Source organism: Anopheles moucheti, chromosome 2 (assembly GCF_943734755.1).
Source record: "Anopheles moucheti chromosome 2, idAnoMoucSN_F20_07, whole genome shotgun sequence".
NCBI lineage: Eukaryota > Metazoa > Arthropoda > Insecta > Diptera > Culicidae > Anopheles > Anopheles moucheti.
Window position 1 is genome coordinate 72,573,303 of NC_069140.1, and position 21,517 is coordinate 72,594,819.

The window sequence follows — 21,517 nt, forward strand, 5'->3', positions numbered from 1 at the left end:
TCGACTTGCGCACCGAATTGAACGTGTATACTCGCGTGAACGTATCTTCCGCGTTGGCATCTCGGATCGTCTGATAGTTCCGACCGAGCCCGTTCACAAAGCCCAGCAGAGCGCACTCGGTCTTGTTGCCGACCTGCTGCAACGGATCGCCCGGGTTCTGGCCGGCCATCAGGCAAGACGTGTAGGCCGAGTTTAGCGCGATACCCTCTACGATCGCTTCGCCAACGACACGTGGTATGTCCGAGAAACGGGGCGTCACCAGGCATAGCTTCTCGCAGATGTACGACTGAACCACCGTCATCCGGTTCGTAGTCAATGTTCCGGTCTTGTCCGAACAGATCGCCGTCGCGTTACCCATGGTTTCGCAGGCATCCAAATGCCGCACCAAGTTGTTATCCTTCATCATCTTCTTCACCGAATAGGCAAGCGATAGGGTGACCGCTAGAGGCAAACCTTCCGGCACCGCTACGACCAGCACCGTCACACCGATGATGAAGTGCTTCACGAGATTGTTGGCATACGAGTTGCGCCATGGCTTCTGTTCGATTACAAACGTTTGGATGCAGAACTGTATAATAAGGATGATAACCGTCAGCACGGCGATCGTTGAACCGGCGTACCCGATCTGAATTGCCAGCTTGGTCAGCTTCGCCTGCAGCACCGATTTCTCCTTACCACCATGTCCGCCGCCTCCTTCTCCACTCTTGCCACCCTCTTCGCCGCCGTCGTCTGAAGTGATGGAGTCGACCGTCGTTTGGCTTCGGATACCCTGCGGGTGTCCATGGCTATTGTTGGTGATTTCGTCCTTCGCGCCCGCTGCCTTCTTAGCCTTTTTCGCATCCTTTTTCTTCTGCTTGGCGGCTGCCTCGTGCTCGTCGACGGCCGCACCGAGCAGCGTGAAAATGATGCCGGCCTGCGAGTTAACACCAACCGCCGTTACCACCATCTTGCCGCTACCTTCCATCACATGCGTACCGGACAGTACAATCGGATCCGTCGACTCGTTCTTCTTGACGTGATCCGACTCACCCGTCAGCGACGATTCATCGATCTTCAGATCGTTACTCTGAATCAGAATGCCGTCCGCCGGGAGCAGATCACCGTACTTGATCTGACAGATGTCGCCCACCACAATATCTCCAATGTTCACCTGCACCGCATCGCCGCCACGGATGACCGAGAACTTATGCTCGCCCTCGATACGTGACTGCAATCCACGAAACTGTTTCTCCTTGGAGTAGTCATTGAACGCGGTCACGACGACCACCACAAACACCGACACCAGGATGGCTAAACCTTCGATCCATGAGTAGTGCTCCTCCTCTTCCTGCACGACCGGTTCGTCGTCGTCTGCCGGCTGGTAAAATGATAATAGCAACGAAATGATGGCCGCAATTTCCAAGATGATCAGCGTCACGTCCTGCAGTGCTTCCCAGACGAGCGTCAGGAAAGACTTGGGCGGTTTCGGCGGGATCACATTCGAGCCGAACGTTTCCCGTCGATGGTCAATGTCGGCTTTCGAGCCGCTTAGACCCTCGTTCTGTGAGGTGTATAGCTTCCGACAGATCTCGGTCACACCGCCGTACTCGTTCACCTTTGATACCGCTTCACGGCCCCGATGTTCCATGATCTCACGCAGATTCTTCTGCGTGATCTGGTACTGGGCCGGTCGTCCGTCGATAGTCGCCATTTTGATGTGGTCGTTTCAACCGTTCTATTCGGTTCCGCTCGGCACAACAAAACCCTTACACCACACTGTTTGCAATTTGTATGTGTTTTTGATCGATTCACTCGCCTTACACCTGAATAATCGGTCAGGCTAGGCCTTTGGTATCACGAATGCGCTTAGTGCACTTGATCTCTCTTTCTCTGTCTCTCGGTCTCTCGGTGCTGAACGGAATCGCTTATTCCTTTCAATGCTTTCCTCCAAACTGGGCCCAAAACTCAAATGAAATCAACAACACAAAACGCACCGCCACGCACCAAAACTTGCTATTTGTTCGAGCAAAATATTTCACGTACACATACACACACACACATATACGCGATTATGGTTCCGGTTACCGAAAGCAGCACACGACTGGAACACGCGCGGTCGCCGATGATGGACACCACCAGCCGCCTGTGGAGGACCCGTCGTGTGGATGTCTGGACGTGCGAAGGAGCTGCTGTCACCAGAAGCTACGGCATGATAGCATTGTCGTCAGTAACGTCATCATATCGTGCAGCATCTGCATCATCGTCTACCAAAACCCACCACCAATCGGGGGAGCGTATTATGTGTGGGTGCGCTACACAACCCAAATGTCCCGCTGCCAGCAGTGTGTAATTACGGGTGCAATGGATGCGACATGGCACGATCTATTGCCACTTTGATTACTCAGCTTCCACCAGATGGATCGGTTCGGTTCCGATGCCCGATCAATGTTCCGACTGTCCCGTCTCGATGAAGCGCGTTGTGTTATCTAAAATTAAAAAAAGTAAATAAAACACACATTAGTATATATTGCCACTCACTGATCATTTTACACTATAACACACTAGCATTGAAAATATTTCAAAATAGTTTCACTAATTCAAAGTCAAAATGAGTTTTGACTCTAATTAATAAAATTATACAACACTATAGATTTTCCCCTACAGAAAATGTAGTTTTCCGTAAAATATCTGCCCAACACGCGAGACCGACCGAACCGAGGACGATCGTACGAACACGGCAAGCGATGTGGAAGCTTCCGGTCAACTAGTGCGGTCTATTTATAAAAGTGCCCCCTGAAGATACTGTCTCGACCATATTGCACTATTCCCTCCAAAAAGCGCGTCAACTTCCGCCCGGCTAGCGGGAATAAACCGATAAGTTTCACGTCCCGTTAAACAAATAACGCACTGCGGTCGTTGAAGCTGCTCGCCAGTCAAACACGCAGGACCGGGCAGGTAACTTATCAGCAGCAGCCAACGCAGCAGGGCGGATGGATATCTCATCACCAACCTAGATATCACGTTTACAGCCGTTTATCATCGCTCAAACCGGTGCGTTTAGATGAATACACAACACGCTACACAACAGCCGGCATTGCTGCATCTTTCAACTGGAACGTGTACAGTCATTTTAAGTGCTCAAATTTCTTGCTGTTTATGATTGTTTGCACACCGACAAAACGTTGGTGTCGTTTGACCGTTTAGGAAACAACATTCCAAGGCTGTTGTGGACTGGATTCGAAGGGTGTAGAAATGAGGCACTAGAATTGTGTAACCATTTGCATGTAAAGCAATTAAAGATACGTGCAGAATGGCGCTTAGCTTTGATTAGCAAATAATACATATTTCTAACAACTGGTATGATTTTTAATGTTAAGTAACAAAACGTTGGAAAACCATGTTCGGAGAATATGCCGTATAAGACAAGACTCACTATCCGGAAGTGGATGGGCCTGCCTGACCATTGAAAATATTTCAGAATGTGGCTATTAGAGAACACTTAGAATGGTAACACATCTGCACGTTATCACTAGGTGGGCTAAATACAGAAATAGTTGCTCAACTGTTGAAGCGGTGGGATCGAACAGAAATTATTTATTGTGAGTTGCAACTTTAAAAAGATATTGCAAGCGTGCAAGAATGCCGAGAAAAGATGAAATTCATACGAAAACCATGAAACCATGATGAAAACAAAATATCGACTCATTCATAATCCATTTTCTATTGGAGAATCCGAACATATCTTCCCAAATTGTAGCACTTAGCAAATGCCCAGCGAGTGGTGGGACCCTGTCGACGTATCAGAACACTCGTATCAAAAAGCAAACACGCTTAAAAAGGCCACCTCCAACTACCTGAACTTTGTCACGATCGTCAAAATGCTCGTTTGCGCGACACCCGGATCCCGAAGGTGCCAGTGTTTATGGCAATGCAGTAGAGAATTGCGGTGATAACAGAGCGGGCCTCAAGTTCACCGCCAACAGCTAGTAGAAGCATAATTCAAAACACTACATCCACGTTTTGGACTGGAGTTCGTTGCAGATGTCAGCTTCAAGTACGTAACGATCGTCATTACTTTGCCGCACCCTGTCACGGTACACTGTTCAGATTCACTGTTTCCACACACTGTGCACTAGTGACGTACTTACTCATCCATCAATTATCAGTGTCGATCTGCCTGCAGTCGCAAACACCTGCCCCATTCTGTGTGTAGATTATTTGAGATCTCGCTGCAGAAAGTTTGTAATTCCTCAGGAATGTTTGCTACGAGCTTAAGCTACCCGTACCAGGTTTCGTCTAGTGTCGAGCAACGCAAAGACTCGTCTGCAGCGTTACCATTCGAAGCGCGCTACCCGGCGATTTTAACGATGCTAATAATACTGCCCTAAGCTCGGATCGTTTCCCATCGACGCTTTGCCAAACCCAGTGCTTCATCGTCGATGTGGCGTCATCAAGTTTGCCCACTCAACAAAGCTAAACCGGAACGAAAAAGAACGGGCTATGCGCGTAGAAAAAAACCCCGTGCTCCCTTACGTCATCAGCATCGATCACCGTGTAGCTGAGTAGGTGCGTGATACACCAGTGGTCCTTTTTTGGTGCCCCCGAAGCCGGGGCCTGCGTATGGACAAAACAACTAACTATTCGGTAGGTGATTTACACCTTGCGCATATTTTATCGTAGGATCTCGCTGTAGTGGTAAAACCACGTTTGTCCCTTCCCCGGCAACAAAACCAGTGTATTGGTTTGTGCGGCACGGCACTAGTGTTATAAAAACTCCACGAGAACCTTTGCCAACGAGGCTCTCAGCCGCGTGCATGCACGATCGATGATTTTTAATTATAATTTCGCAGGGAAGATTTGTGCTGCAAATAAAAAAAAATCCCAGAACATTTCGTGTATGACTGGATTTGTGCGCGCCGCCGACAGGGGTGTGATGAGGAAACGGTCGGAAACGTTCGGTAAACCGGTTTTGCATCATATATTTATGCATTCCCCGTCTTTACACTTCTTTCCTCCTCATGCACACCCTCCGCACACCGTGCGCTTCAAAAGCAACACTCAAACCTGTCCAGCAGATCTGCTTGACCACCTACCACACCTGAGATCCGAGAGCGCGACCCCCAGATTACCAGTCCTTCCCTTTCCGACACCTTCCTATTTGACACTGTGCTGCAAAGGTGCGTCCTTAGCGTGCAAAACGGAATCGCAACACCGGTCACTGACAAACCCTCGGGGGCAATTCTTGTTTTACTACGATTCGAGTGTCATTCGTGGCGTGAACGTTTGCACGGTGTGTTCTGTGTGCTATCGATGCCCTGTGTGCAATAAACCATTCGGTCATGGCCATATTATGCGCTCCTACGACTGATCACGATACGCTGCTGCCCAACAGCAAAGGTCATTGCTGATCCGAAACATGTTTTCGGTCCAATTTCATTCGAAATACATTCCACACACTTCAATTAGAAAAGGATTTGTTGCTGTCTAACATGTTTTCCTATTAAACTTCAGGGATTGGTTGGCTCTAGCGATTGTTCATGCTCCTAGTGATGCTAGAAAGGTTGTAAAGTTTGACCTAATACTAATGATCGTGCCATAGAAATCGTTGATCGTGGATGGTTCAATTCCCAACAGATGGCGCCACTGACAAATTTTTAATATTCGTGCAAGATATATAAAGTAGAGTGTTTCGATTAGAAAAACGAAATAGAATCGAATTAGGTTGTCATTAAAAGAGCTATCGCTTGGTGGGACAAACGGGTGATAGTATATTATGAGCTGCTGAAATTAAAAAGGGATAGAAAAAAATTAAAAGTAAATTAACATTTTGAATAGGAATGAAAAGTAATGGGCCTGATTATACATTAATCAAATCGAATGCAAAGTAAAACGTTTGAAGGAATACCCTACCTTAACTTGTGTGATTTTGTGGTCGATAAGAACATTGATATGAAGCATAGGAGGGTTTAGACATCAAGTGGACGTGTTCGCCCGATAAAACAAGAGTGAGCGGTAAATTAGATTATTTCAAATGCTTTTTCGTCTACTTATAGCGGATTTATTCTACAATCGGCTGATAAGGTGATAAGACGATGAAGGGCTCATACCAACTTCTGATAAAGCCGGGAATGTTAATTGAATCGCACCGAACAAGCAATGAGACATTACACTTGCAGCAATCAGGGTCTGCCTAAATGAAGGCTGCAAGGGTTTAAAGTATAGCATGGCAGATTTACAGGAGTTCCATTTCTTATCAGACATACAATCAGTCAGCCCGTTTAATCAAACTCATAATAGACTGATATGTGATTTCGACATAAGTTGGCGTTTGTGAAACATTATATTGCAACAAGAATACGGAATGTTATAGCAAGTTTTTGGTGAGTATACTACGGAAGTGGAATTTCCATCTGAAAAATTGATTTCAATACCTTTATATCTTTAAGGGTCAAGATGAACACTACGAGACGTAAATACCACAATACGGTCACCGGAGCTGCACGACAATCTGTCGCCAATGATTTGCGTACGTATTACCGCAATGCCTGTAAGCCATCGGCACTAATGGCTTCATTAGAAATGCTCTGTAGATACAAGTGCATCTCGAGACGTTGCCAGCGCTTCGACAACCTCTTCAGCTTTCGACAGACCGATTTACATGATGAGCGTGGCAACACACACCACTTCCGATATAATCTCCGGGCGAGCGCAATCGCTAACAAAAAGGCTATCCCTTCCGTTTTCCATTTCCCTCGTCCGGACTACCTTCTCCTACAAGGCGCTATTGTAGGAGAGGGAAGGAATCGTCCTAAACCTTTGCAATTATTAATGAACGTCACACATTTATGCAGTTCAGGTTTTTCTGCACCGCATCGTGTGTTCATTTGAATTCCAACCTCCAGCTCGTACGGCACGTGTTCGTTTTGCGCACGCAAAACGGCATTGCTCGACGCATTTCTGATATGCATTGCAAACAAACGGTGTTGCACGCTGCACTACATCCCCCCGATGGTATGCAAATGTCGAACTGGCCCGTGATGGACCGACTGCGACTGCGAGGTGACATTTACGTGAGCTGATGAGCAATCGAGTATGCGTCTAGGCGACATTCGCGGGAAATATGAACTACTCACTCTTTAGGCAGTGCTGCACTCTAAATGTGACACATCGATGTGCAAATTGTGCACAAACAGCTGTAGGCATGATTCACATGTTTCCATTTATTGTCTGTAAGTTTTTTAAGGTGTAGTTATGAGTCACTCCGTGTGTTATTATTAGCTTCGCGAAAAACGTTTCATCACAATCACATCGAAGTTTGGGTTTGCTGACGCGAATAAAATACAACATTAAACACACGCACACACACTTATGTTGAAACAAAACAATAGCACCAAATGTAGCTATTTGATACATAAAAAAAATCATTGCGTTAAAAATATTACCAGGTTCGATTAAAACGATTCAATGTCCAAATGAAAGTACACTTCAACTACCGAAAGGTATCAGTTAACTCTTGTATGCAACTACAGTGGCATCCGTGCTAGCGATAAAGAATAACTTCACATTGCCATTGACGCCAACACCAATTGCATAGTCTCAAGGATGTCGAACAAACATTGTAAAAGGTTCAACATAGTGTTGATAGTCGAGCAGCGTACACCCTCCATTTCACAACACCACTCTCTCGCAAAAGACCAAACAAGTTAATGACTGTGGTGCTCAAGTTTTCTATTTTCCAATTTTATACTAAGAAAACCAGTTTGAAGTACCGATAAGTTGAACGGTAATGGTACCGACTAAATAAACTACGACCATCCGTCCAAACGGAAAAATGCATCACAGTAAAAGCGGCGAAGCTAGAAATAAATCGTTTTTATTATTAATTTCCATTGGCACCAATGCAATCAGCAATTAAACGATAATAACCCGCCTAATTGCTGTTCCGGTAACCGCATGTTGGGAACCATCGATGTCGGAAGTTAAACATTTCTATGGGAATGGTGTGGCCCGCATCATAGCACGGCACGTCACATCGCAGCAATTACTCAATCACATTCCAAAGCCAAACAAAATGTGCAGGACAGGAACAAGGCCATCAAAATGTAAATAAGGAAGAGTATTGTGATATAAATATCGCCATTAAACACTTTCAAAACCCAGCAAGATTGTAATGGCATGTAATGGAAGTGTGGAGTATAGTGGCCGTCACTAGCCTTTGCTGTTCTAAAATAACTATCCAAAACGAAACAATCGCAAACCCTTTATGTTGTATCCTTTCGCAAAATGTATTTACTGATTCGAGGGTCTCGTGTGGCTATTAAATAATACTGTGGCGAGGAAGTTTAGTATACAAAACAACCTTACCTATGCCGTAATTACCGGGCTAGGTCACCGCAAAAACCATCGTAAACACATACGAACAGACACGGTCAGTGCATTGTGTTGCAGGTGGTTGGCAATCGTAAATGCAAACCGTCCCAAACCATAACCTGCGTGTGGTGCCAGTAACAAACAGACTGTATGACCAAAGTGACGAACACTATTGAGGGGCGCCCAAGGACGCCAGTAGTAATAGCAGCGTGCTTTACTAATTAACAAATTTCCACTTGAACGGTTCAAAATGACTAAGCGATGTGTCGAAGATTTTAAGGTGCAAGAAACCATAAATTTCACGAAATATCTCTAATATATACGAATATTACTCTCCGTGAGCTCAGTGAATGCTAAAAACCAAACACCCGAGAGTGTCACACCTAATGACTGAGCAATGAAAAAAGTCATTCTTTTACGGCCCATCTACAACACTGCACAACACAAAACACACGCATGTGACACAGCGTTGGTCGTTTGTATGATTTTGTTCGCTAGTTAACCGATAACAAACAAACGCGGCAGGGAGCCGCCGAACCGATAATTAAGTCTGTACTTCCAGCCATTGTTTGCAATACTGTTGTTTCACCTTGGCACGAACAGTTTGGCTGCGTGCACTGTTGTTGTGCTGTGGAAAATTGGCAGCACCTCTGTCAGCATCGTCGCGTTAAAGTAAATCGCACAAAAAAGCTCCCCTTGAAACCAACCAGGCGTGCTATTGCGAACGGGAATGATGGCCCTAAAACGAGATTCTCCTTTTAAAATTCTACATTTATTACAGTCTTTCACTTTGTTACACAAAACAGTGCCTACTTTGGTAAGCCTAACTTCAAGCACACCATCCTACGCACGGTAGTGTTCAATGTTTTATTACGGAGATTTTGCCCAGCAACTAGAGGAAATGAAGAAATAATTTAAATTCCACATGCATCACCTGCTCCTGAAAGCATTCCACAGACACTAACATTGCCGCGTTCGCCCGAGTACGGCAAAACATTGCCCACAACATCAGCCAGTGACCTGGAACCGGGGACAAATTGAAGAGAGAAAAAAAACAATACGGTACACGGTTTATATCTAGATCGCATGAGACCCAGCACCACCGAAACGGTACGTCAATGGACGCAGATAAACGTCACCGGCTGAAAATGAAACAAGAAACCCAAGTGAGCACCGGTGACGTTCACTCTACGCGTCCGCGCCTCTACTAAACTAGGGCGCGTGCTTGTCGAGATAAAAAAAAGACCTGCCCAAGCCATGCCCAAGCGCAAACAGTGAGCATGTCACAAAACTGGAATGTGCCAATGCTGGAAGTTACACATAGATGGCGTTAGTGTGTCTTGCGGTTAAGTGCGCTGCTGCGGGGGTTGTAGAAGCAATGTCGATTCCACCGAATAGCCACCACACGATGGACGTTACGGGACCTAGTGTACACGCAAACCGCCGATGCCGGCTGGCATCGTCAATCCAATAACACAATCCGTCACACGGAAACCCACCGGTTGTAATTCCGGCCTGACATTATCTCCTCAATATCGCTGGCCGAGGTAGCGTAACGATAGCGGAAATCTCGTGGCGGATACCCCGCGCAAGTAACAACTGATCGCAAAGCACAATCGCGAATGATTTGTGTCGCGTCCGCAATGTGTTAACGTCGCGCTGCTTAACTGATGCACCCGGGGCGATGTGGTCTGTCAATCTGTTCGCGCTTCACTACCCAGGCACGGGTCGTAGCTAATAATGGGTGCAAAGAAGAGACAATACGTGCCGCCTGGTGGCGTGCGATTTCGCGCGTTTTAAATCTGAGGAATGCAACGCTAGTTGACAGTACACAGTAGTTAAACGATCTCCGACCAAACCAACAATGCTACTGATGAATTATCTCTTACAAGCGACTGGAATGACGTCGTCGGTGTCTGATGACGTGAGCTGCCACTATCTGACATGCTGTTGCTCGAATCGAAACATTACTAAGTCAACTATTTTAATTGATCGCACCACACGATCGTCCGGTTATCTGTACGGAGAAGCGATTTAGCAACAGTTCTGAGATCATTTAACCAACACGTAGGTGAGTTATGTCTCTTAATTGCCAGCAACCTTCGTGTGTTTTGTGTTCCTTACGCGAAAAAAAATACAAGAGATACTTCACCAGTATTGAACGTTTTACGTACGCGTCCTACGGATTTTCAATACCCATTTACATTTGTCTAGTGTGGTGTAACGTACCAAAGCTTTTGCTCTGGTTAGTTTCACATTCATACCCTCCTTGCACGTGCGCCTTCACACAGCATCAGGAGGGACCCCGGACTAGGATAACAAATTTGTAATTTAAATCTCCGTTCGCTAATATTTGTCCGATAAATCAATTGCCGCACGAGCAGCAGCTCACCCGAACTGGACACTAACGGTCAGTAATATGCCGACCCAGCTAAGGTTGTACGCGCGTATGCGCATTTTTAAATCTACGCTCCATTATCCAGACTATAAATACAGCGTAACGCACCTCGTGTGCCGTACGGTCGAGCAACTGAAAACTAAAAGTCTAAACAAAATGAACGTCCGCGCTCTTCATTTCGCTACCACTATGAGCCGATCTTTTTTGCTACCATCCAACCCAAACCCACAAAGGGAGGGATGAAAATACTTTTTGCTACCTCCAGAATAGAACACCAAAAACGCGTCTAACTGCGGGGGGAGTTGTAGATTATCCGTACCAGAGAAAGCAGGCGAGACAGAGTGCAGAAGATGGTCGTAAATCTGCAAACTCAACTATGTTAGCAGCTCGATCTGATATTGCAGCTGGTGAAGCTAGCAGTGCCCGTCTGGTACACGGTACACGGGGTCCTATCCAACATCTGTGCGCCATTCGTTAGGATTCATCGGAGCGTTCACGCCACCCATCCCGGGACACCCTAACCGTGAGTCGTCGACCTCACCACTGTCTGCCGCATAACAATTCACGGTGGAAATCTACTCCCACAACGCCAAAAATGCTTTGCTTTTGTAGTCCGAGTGGAATCTCGAGAGCACGGTGGTGGCCCCCGCGTTGTTGCTGGTGGTCCATGCGTCCAGAAATAGGATCACCGACTGTCAGCTCGGTATCTTCACCACCCGCATTGGCAGCGTGGTAGTTTGCTTCGGTCAAGTCTCAACAGTTTGATGCTTGGGTCAGAAAAAAACCGATTCCATTGAAGAAAAAAAAAACGGCACATTCCACCGCACTTCCGATTGTCCACAATCACACACTCTGAAAGAGATTAAACACGTTAAAAGGGCTTGTCTAACGAGTTTACGTCTACCTAAATATAGATACATACATTTAGCTCGAACATTCGGTGGCCATAATTTGCTCCCATTCCTTTGCATCCCAATCTCACGTTGATCTTGTCGATCGATGGACGATCTGCAATTCCCTGGTACCTTGATTTTTCGTTATCCATCGGTTTCTATCAGCGTCTGTACATATCTATTCGCGTGGAGGGCGAGGTTCGTCAATGTCCGACCCCTCTTTGGGGTCTTTATCCATTCTTTTTTTTTTTGGGCGGGGGAAGCAGATAAAGCTAACCGCAAAATATTGTTGGCAGAGGCATCACACCGTGTACTGCTGCACCTCCGGTTCACCACAAAAGTCCCATCGTGTCCTCTTGTCCGTGGTGATGGTGGTAGCTGTCCGCCCAGCTACCTTTGCGGACCGATATAGATGAATGTTTATGAAACTGGTCGAGGTTACACCGATTGTTTATCGGAAAGCAAACCGCGTGTTCAATAGAAACGCAAACAAAAAAGCAAAACGAACAACACGGTAGTATTGGTGCCCGGGAGCAACTCAGTGGTATCCTCCCTTCAAGGTTTTCACCCCATCCTATGCATGGGGGGCCGGATTTTATTGGATTGGCGGGCCTGCACTTTTCCTCAACCCCAATCCCCGTTTTAGGCGGGGAACCACGTTGCTTACGGGCGTATTGCAGTGGGCAGGATTTGGCAGCAGTTTCGAAGGTACGGGAAAGAATAAACATTTGCCATTTCCTCAGCACCTAATCCCGGGGTACACACCCGTACGACCCGGTTCCGACCTCCGTTGTATTAATCCCAACCTAGGATATGCGCGCACCACCGGATTAATCGAATCGATCGGGCCGTAACACCATCCGTCGATTTCCCACTCAATTAAATAACGCTGGCATATTTCCATCTGCTGCCCTGTCTGCCCAGAACCCCATGGGTTCTGCTGCCCTCCCGTTTGTGCTGCTCACCATCATCATCATCATCACTGATTTGGATTTTAATTTAGCTTTTCGATGGATTTCGCAACCGAAACCCTTTCCCAAGCACAACTTGAAGTTATATTGATTTTTATGATCACTCTTTACTAACATAACTACTTCGTGCAATCTGTGATTATTAATCGACCATAGCTCGGATTAGTGTTGACTTATGTTGTCCCTGACGAATGATTATAAGTAGAGTCTTATACTTAATCGATATTAAATAAAGTTCCACTTTTGTTACTGACCTCACATTAGAATTCATTAGAAATAACAGTAGTTAAAGCGACGATGATGCGGGTAGATCTGTAATTAGACAAGAAAAATCCGTCATAAATTAGACATCAAACAGTAAATACATTTATCTTTACATCAAGTTGTATTTTTAACATCATAAATCCAATATTCTATGATTCTTCCAACGGACGAACTGAGCTAATTGACGACGGATCCAATAATAATTTAACCTCTGCTGGTGTTGCCGCGGTATCAAAATGTTGACCTTATGGATAACATTCTTCATGGTCACCTAACACACGTGTAAATGCTGATACCGTGTGAACCGCGTCCAGCGGATTACAACAAAAAAATCCCCCCGTGAATCGACCCGGGTCCGACGCAATGTGGCAGGTTCCACCAATGCTATATTTATTCCACCACCTACTACCAAACAACGTCATCGCTTCCCCGAGCCAACCGAACCGAACACCAGCAATTGGAAAAAAAGGCGAGGTGAAAGCATTATTATATAATTTTGCAATCGCGATGTTATTTTTCCTCCTCCTGTCCAAATGGATCGCCGCTCGCTGGAATAATGGAAATCCTTCAGATCGGCCAACAGGGTGATTTGACGCAAACAAAGGGTGAACTCATACTCTTAGCTGGTCCAAGAAATTATGGTATCATTTTCCATCCTTTCCATTGCTACATTAAAACGTCCCCGATTCACCGTGGCACGAAGAAAGTTAAGCTCGAGTGTGACTGTGTAGGCTGTAATTTGAGACGGGAATAAATCGTTAAGCACCATTAATGGATCGCGAATTCGCATGCCACCCTACGGCATGGAGAGGGGGTGTTTTGCGTCGAGTTTCATTGACCTCGCAAGAGTTGAAGGCGAGTTTTCACATACCACCTTGTGGGTTTATGATAATCATGCAACACAAATTGCTTAACTTGCTAAGCGTAAAAGAAATAAGCATCAACTCTTCCCATGTCAGCATGTTACCATTCCGCTGCTGAGTGTACCGTGACTCATGCCGTGATTTGTTTGCAATCGTGTACAGAGGGCGCAAGACTGGTTGGGATGCCCTGATAACGGCAAACATCGCTAGCCTGGGAACTGGGTCCATATGACGGTGATTGTGTATAACATTGCCGTCACAGCAGCAATGGGAACTCTTCGTGACGTATTTCCCGGAGCCGAGTTTTGCGCTCCTCATGACCTCAAATGGTAGTTTTGTGCGGTGATGGGTGCAAATTAATTGATGACGTTCATCCGAAGCTCAGTAACACCGTATCGTTAAGTAGAGCAGCCACCACCGTAACATTGCGAATTACGTCACTACTTCTTCGGATTCTGCTTACTTCGAGTCATCGACATGCTGTGGGTCAGTCATGCGCGACTGACATTCGTATTTAGCCACCGTACCGGAAGCAGTTCCCTGTTCCGCCAGTGCCACTGCTTAATGCTTTTCGTTTCTGATGCCGACAGTGTTCGTGTTCATCCCCATGCTCCGGCAACGGAACAAACGCTTTTAGCCGTCTTTGCTAAATGGGCGATAAACGATCAAGCCGGTATTGTTCAACGCAGTCGCAAGTTGTCGACGTTTCGCACCAAGTTCGGTGCGTCAGTAGACGACTGGGTATTACGTCTGCTGGTATGGACGAAACTTTGCGTAGCACAGCAGCTGATAATTAGTTATCGAAGTTTGATACTTTCATTTGAAGGAGAGAATGCCTTTCCCCCGTATACGACCCGGGAGGGGCGTGTATGAAATGTTTACAAACTTTTTATTTTTTCTTTAAAACAAACGCAATTTTAGAAAAGCGATCCAACAACGATCCCGACGTACCCGACGTCACGCGTTCGGCAGGAATGTGTGACAATAAAAAGCGTTTAGATGGATTTTAGCAACATGTTAATTGGCACAACAAACACGAGATTTGAGTTAGAGAGTACAAAGATCATTTTAATGTTGTTTGTTTCTTCTGGCTTTGTTTAGTCTACAGACATCGTCTGAAGACACTGGAACTTCAATTATACCACTTATCATAACAAACATAAAAAAAAAATGATAAAAATAACACAAATAAATTTTCATTCAAGCATTGCTGGACTTATCAGGGACTTTCCGAAATTAGATGCTTGGATTTGTATAATAATTTATACAAAGTCGAGAAATAAATAGTGATTGTACGAACAAAACAAAGAATGGTTAGTTTTGCAACACAAGAAACAAAATTCTTTTAATTAATTAGGTTTAGTTTTCCTATGTGTTCAGGCTTAAACAATATTTTCTCGAATTCTTGTGTATTTCTAATTAGCAGACATATTAAACCTTTATATCCCAGCAAATGAAATTTAATACGCAAAAATGCTCTTAATTTAAATAATCTAATATGAGAGTGCTTTTAGAGCTAGGAACCCTTATTGGGATACTTATAGTGTACAAAGTTCGGTAAAAATTTAGTTGATAAAGGAGCATTTACAATTTCAAAGATCTTTAATTTAAGTTATTCTAAATTGATTTAATGTTAAAAGACAAAGTTTACAATAGAATTGAACAAAATCAATGAAAAATAAAAAGTGTACGGAAAAATTGATAATTTTTTTCTTCAGGTATCTTAAGCTCTGATGAGAGCTAAATGAACATAAAGACCTAGACCACCATTTTGGGTGATTTCTAGAAGAACTACAAAGCTCCATGCCGTTTGGATGAACATTTCGCACCCCTGGGATGTAAATTGGTCAACATTCTGAGGTCATCGGTTTCTAATTTTCCTAACTCTAATTGTATTTTTTTTCTCGTTTTCGAATGTCCACTATCACGGAATAGGAATGTTCTGGTAGCAAAAAGGTAAAACGTAACCCAAATAATGCAAAACAACAAACACTCTTGGCGTGACAAAGCACACTAATCTAACGTTGACCACAGAATAGAAGCAAAGGCGTCGTGTTTCGTGCGTTTATGTTTGTTTGTTTCTTTTTTTACGAAACCTCCAGAAATAGGACTCATTTCTCAACACCTGCTCCGTTGGCTCTGAGACTATCCCCTCTTTACAAATTTAACGGCAGTACCTTGGCGGTGTTCTCACACCGGAAAGCGATCGGAATAATTTTCACTCGGACGCTCACGCTTAGGGGAATGGTGGAAATTTGGGACCATATAGTAGCGGTTAAACACTCCGGATAGAAAACATAATTAGAATGTCTAGAATGCGAATTAACACTACAACCACAACCATCTTGTAGAGGTGAAAGACTGACGATTGGAAGAAATTTGAAGCTATGTATCAAGCCATCGTTAATTATCTATGAAAAATGTAAAACAATTTGATAAAGTGAATAGCAAAGAAGTGTTCGGGCTTTAGTTGAGTGATAAAATAATCATGGTTGCATCTTAATTTCTAAACAGAATTTATTCAAATTAACCAGGTGTTTGATTATCCGTGCTGCTCGAAAATGACAGTTTCAAAGAAAATTTGACATATGCCCTGCCACACCGATGATGGAAGAAATGATGGAAGAGATGATGGAAAACACACAGGATAGTGTAAAATAGTTTTTACACTAAAAAGCCCTATTCATGATACATATAATATGATCATTTTTATCATAAAAAGAGATGTGTTCCTATTAACCGTGCTATCCGATATTGATCCGTTATTAATCCTCCACTTTATACTGATACTTTGATTAAATAGACACAAAGCGGTTCTGACGTTGCAAGTTATTTTGTTAAAATATCTTTCCTTTAGAAGCGAGACTTGCTGATGTTCCATATAATCGTCATGTGCTAGTTCATTTAAAAGTAGCACAACATTTAGCTCCATGCACAAGGGTTAGGAAAACCCCGCCAGCAATACACTCAATGGAGTCAACACAATATTAGAAATTACTTCTCTTCTGTTAGTCCAATTAAATTACAGTATATAAGAAATTTCTGTAATTTCTGCTTGTAAGCAATACAGCCGTCCTTATTGAATAAAACAAAATGATGAACTAGTTCCTTTTTTGTCTAAATTGAGCCAAAACAAACAGATACACCTTTGCTTTAGACGTAAAGAAATCGCTAGCGTACGTACAGTGCTATTTCACTACGATCAATAAAACAAACCGTTATCGATCCATGTCATGGCCACGTTCGTGCTATCTGAAAACTATTACGTCAACCCCGGCGAGCACTGAGCGTGGTTTATTCTGCGACATTTCCAAACACATACCCCATACGGCCGTGCGGAAACATGTGCTCAGATCAAACCAGCACAGGCATAAACAAAGAATATAAACAGCTGCATTGTGCGATATGTTTCAACCCTCCTACCCTCTCTCTCTCCCTCCATTTCGTCACACTCATCCACAACAGTATACACACATCGCTGAAAAGACACATTTTTGAAACCCCCCAAAACCGATATAGGAGTAACACGATCGGGGCCCAGATGTTTTCCAACCAGCTACCAACTTACACAACGAACATGCCTCTCACACATGCACGTGCTAAAAAATGCATCCATGCGGAAATCCGTTTCATCTCCCGATCTTCTAACGGTCGGTGAAGTTTATTTTGAAGCGTGAAAACCATGCCGGTTGACGAGTAACAAAGCACGGTCACCGAAATTCGAATCAAGTGAATGGGACGTGCCACTTGCAAAGGTGTAATGCATTACAAAGGGGTCATTCGAATGGCGGGAAAATGTGATAGCCAACTGCTCTAAACTCTCCACAGTGAAAGTCCTTACCGTACGCAGGAAGATTACACACTTGTGGCACACTTATTACGCACGGTTAATGCACTACACGCGTAGCAGCTTCGATACGTTAAGTAGCATTTAGATAGAAACGACGAGCCAATATCACTGTAAGGTTAATGGTGTTTCAAGTAATGATTATTAAATTGCACACTTTTAAGCCATTATTATTGCCATTACCAGCGGTTGCCCTTTATTAAAGGACGATTTTTGCCATTACCAGCTTGATTAATAGTACTCACGCTATTAATCCACGCTAATCTATTGCCCATTGGCAAAAGTAAGAATAGATTATAGCGTTACATGATAAATTAGTATGAAAAATAAGAGTCACTATGTATTTGACTCAATTTATGACTAAATCTCTACCGGAAGCGAATTACACAAATGGAGTTGTTAGACGTGGGTAGAGTTTTCTGAAGGAGGAGGAGACTCTGAAAGGATTTATGAATCCTCATAGCAGTAGCTAGAAAAAGCAGGATTAAGCAATAATATGATTAAAATTACCTTGTACTCCGATCTAAAGGAATTGATTAAATTTTGGATGATGCTTTCTCTTGAGTGTTTTTAATTAAGTTTTTTTTTATAATGGTATATAATCGTGGAAGAGTTTCTCATTTAATCAGTTAAGGCTTGCCATAAATCCCTTATTATCTCTGTCCTGATGCCTTAAATATTATATTTATACTTAATATCTTACTATTAGAAGCTATTGGAAGCAATAATAAAATCAACAAAATTCAAAATTGTCAACAGAATAAGAAAAAATAACACATGATATTAACAATAAAAAGGATACAAAAAATATATAAACCGTATAGTATAAGTACAAAAATGTATAAAAAAATAGTAAAGTAAAGTATAAAAAAAACAATAGAAATGAAATCATTAATAACACACACAATTAAACTAATTCAACAGAACAACAATGCTCTCAAAAAGCAATAAAACCGTAAGTGCGATCAAAAATAATCCGTAAGTGTGTGTGTGGACACATGTTCACACACGATCAACATATGAAAATACAATGAAAAGCATCACAACAATCGGAAAAATGTAACAATTCTAGAAAGGTACGAAGAGTTGACAAGTTAGATCATCACAGTTTGTGTCGCACAATGTCAAAGCATTCGCGCGAAGCGAGTCAACCAAATTATAATTTATGACCCTCTGGTGATTCCTGCACAAATTCAACTCGTTCGCAACGCAGCTAATTTCCAACCACTGGCACATTATGACACTTCGTGGTAGAAATCTCTGCCGTGCACTATTGAACGTGCGTTCGGATCACCCAGAGTGTTTAGCGTGCCTCACCCACACACAATATTGCTACTGTTTTTTTTTTCTGTTCACCAGTTTACCACGCATAACCCGTGGGAAGCAGCGTATACCGGCTTTTGGCGAAAAGCGAAACAAAGAGGCAGGGCCATCGGAATGCCTCAAACGCGAGCTGTGGGTCCATATGTGAAACGGAGCAGCAGCGACAAAGCATGTTATGCCGAACCCTAGCGCAAACACATCGATAGCGTTGCTGCGGGGACAACAAGACACGGACTAATGTTGAATTATAAATAATGATGAGCAAGCAAATGAGCCGCCCGTTTGTGTTTTCGCTGCCGTTTTTTTTCTACTTCTAACTTCCCACCGGTCCGATCCGGTCTGCCCACCCACGACTCACGACTTCACGCAAATCGTGCAAAGGGCACATTCACAACAAGAACTGAACGCGTACGGTTTCCCGCAATAAAAAGTAACTAACTCACTAACACTATCCCATGGGGTATCTCACATTTTGTCGTTTTCAGCACATTTTCCATCCCTCTGTCTTTAAATCATTGACGTTTGTTTCATTTCCGTCGGGCAGCTACAGCCCATCAGCACGTAGTGCCAGTTCTGAGCTGCTTAATCCGTTCGTTCTACACATGTACGCGCTTCCTCTTGGCCGGTCACCCAGATCGATCCGATGTCGTTTACGAGCTTCTAAAGAGTCGCCGAGCACACATCGGGCTGTATCTTGCGGTCATAAAACCAACTTTTTCCCCGGGGCAGCAAACGATGGGCAATGGAAACAATGCTGACATTTGCTTCGATAAGGACGACAAACACACGCACACGCCTTCACGCCCTGCGACTCATAATCCTTTCGAACAATCCATTCGCTAATGGAAGAATACACTCTCTTTCAGAATCGTTTGCCCCAGCTTTTATACTTGCCAGCAGCATAGATCAAGAGAAATTCCGCTCCCCAGCACTGTGTATATATAGGACGATTGGAGTGCGCGCCTTGGGGAGCAGTTGGAAAAAGTCATCTGCCATTGGAGACTTGAGATACGCACACGTAAAGAGGAGCACGGGTTAGCACGCGTCACGGAAGCGTGCGACGAAATCTCATCATCTCATCTCATGACGTCATTCGATCCCCTTGACCGAAAAACTGTCATTCGCCAAGAGTTCGTGTGCTCAAAGTGCTCCATCAACAGAGCTCGCCCTCGCATGTATGCGTTGTTGGGCAACGTTCCAAATGGCTCGCTTATCAAACGAGTGAGCGTACACAATCTAGGACGAACAAGAATTCTCTCATGCCAAGATAAAGGAGAAAATATCGTAGAAAACGGTGCGAGATGAGAAAAATCGGTGAGAAAATGTTGAGAACGACTGTACTTGCTCATCTCACTGCGATGAGTTCTACCGAAAGAGCAGCATCTGTTCAGCATCTATCTCAAGTGGAAAACACGCTGAGCGCAGATAAGATTAACAGCACGCGAGAAGATCGATTTGGTTTCTGCAGGTTTCATTTTTTTCCTTCTTCGAAACATTCACTGGGTGATGCTGAGTGAGCTGATTAGCTCACTGGACTGTGAGACGCCGACTAGCACCGTGCTGGTGAGAACATCAACAAACGAGCAAACACGGGGAGCAAAGAATGTGTGACAGACATTTCCTCATCGCTCTCTGGAATGCTTATTTTTGGAGGAGGCTCAGGGGGCCAATAATGGGACTAATGCTATCTGAAAAGACCACCCAAAACTAGGCCAATTTCTTTATTTTTTTCCAATTGCATTTCAACGCAAACGAGAAACTGAATTTCTCATACTTCATAGACAAATGTTGCATATTTTAAAGTTGTGTTGAGTCAATAGCGAAATCGACGACATGCAAAGGAAGTATTCTATAATTATTATTTTAGTAAATCCAACCAATCCTTCACGAATATTACAAACACTCTTTACAAAATGGTGCAATAAAATAATAAGAACAAAACAATAGACACTGCAAAATTCCTACACACAACGACCCTGTATAGCAGCACACAATGTGGATGTGAATGACGGTTACTGCCCATATTTGGACCCGCGTACGACCCTCTTCATCATTATTCCATTTTGGCAGTTTCAATGTCAACTGCTTTTGCGTGTGCAGAACTGTGCCTGCCATCCGCCGTGATCGATTGAACCGCATATATGCCGCCAACACGCACACTGAGCTGACTTCACAAGCGCTACTAGTAGTCTAGTAATGTTCCATAAGGTGAAACAAAAACAAATGTATGATAAGAAAAGGTTACTTCAACACATTAACAGCGTAATCAAAACGATGTTCGAAGTAACAAAAGGTAACAACAGCGTATTCAAATGATGTTTCTGGTAAGGTGAAATATTACAGGGTTTCACATTGTTCAAGCTGATGTAACAGTTGTGCTATGGAAATTGATACTTTATTTTCAACGAGCAAACTTGCGTTCAAGTCGCAGTCTGTTGTGTTAGCTCAAACCAACCATAAGTGTTAAGGATGATATGGGTTGTTTTCTGCAATGCAAAACCCTGTATAATATTATAGGACATGTCTTTAGCCCTAGTAATTTAGCATTGCTTTGATATCATTTGCCACAATTGTGATATCATCTGCTGCAGTAGTAGTTTTTTTAATAT

The 21,517-nt window shown here is 43.8% G+C and overlaps 1 protein-coding gene across 4 annotated transcripts in view; it reads right to left on the reverse strand.

Moving 5' to 3' along the window:
* LOC128298440 (plasma membrane calcium-transporting ATPase 1) overlaps window positions 1-21,517 on the reverse strand; it is a 52,257-nt gene that overhangs the window by 15,657 nt on the left and 15,083 nt on the right. For 3 of the 4 annotated variants that reach the window (XM_053034191.1, XM_053034188.1, XM_053034190.1), the window contains exons 3-4: window positions 12,866-12,923; window positions 1-2,465 (exon numbers count right to left, since the gene is read on the reverse strand). The exon at window positions 1-2,465 is cut by the window's left edge. In XM_053034191.1, coding sequence (XP_052890151.1) covers window positions 1-1,690 — 1,690 coding nt within the window. In that variant the 5' untranslated portion in view covers window positions 1,691-2,465; window positions 12,866-12,923. The remainder of the gene's footprint in view (window positions 2,466-12,865; window positions 12,924-21,517) is intronic. The other variant, XM_053034189.1, reaches the window with a different exon arrangement.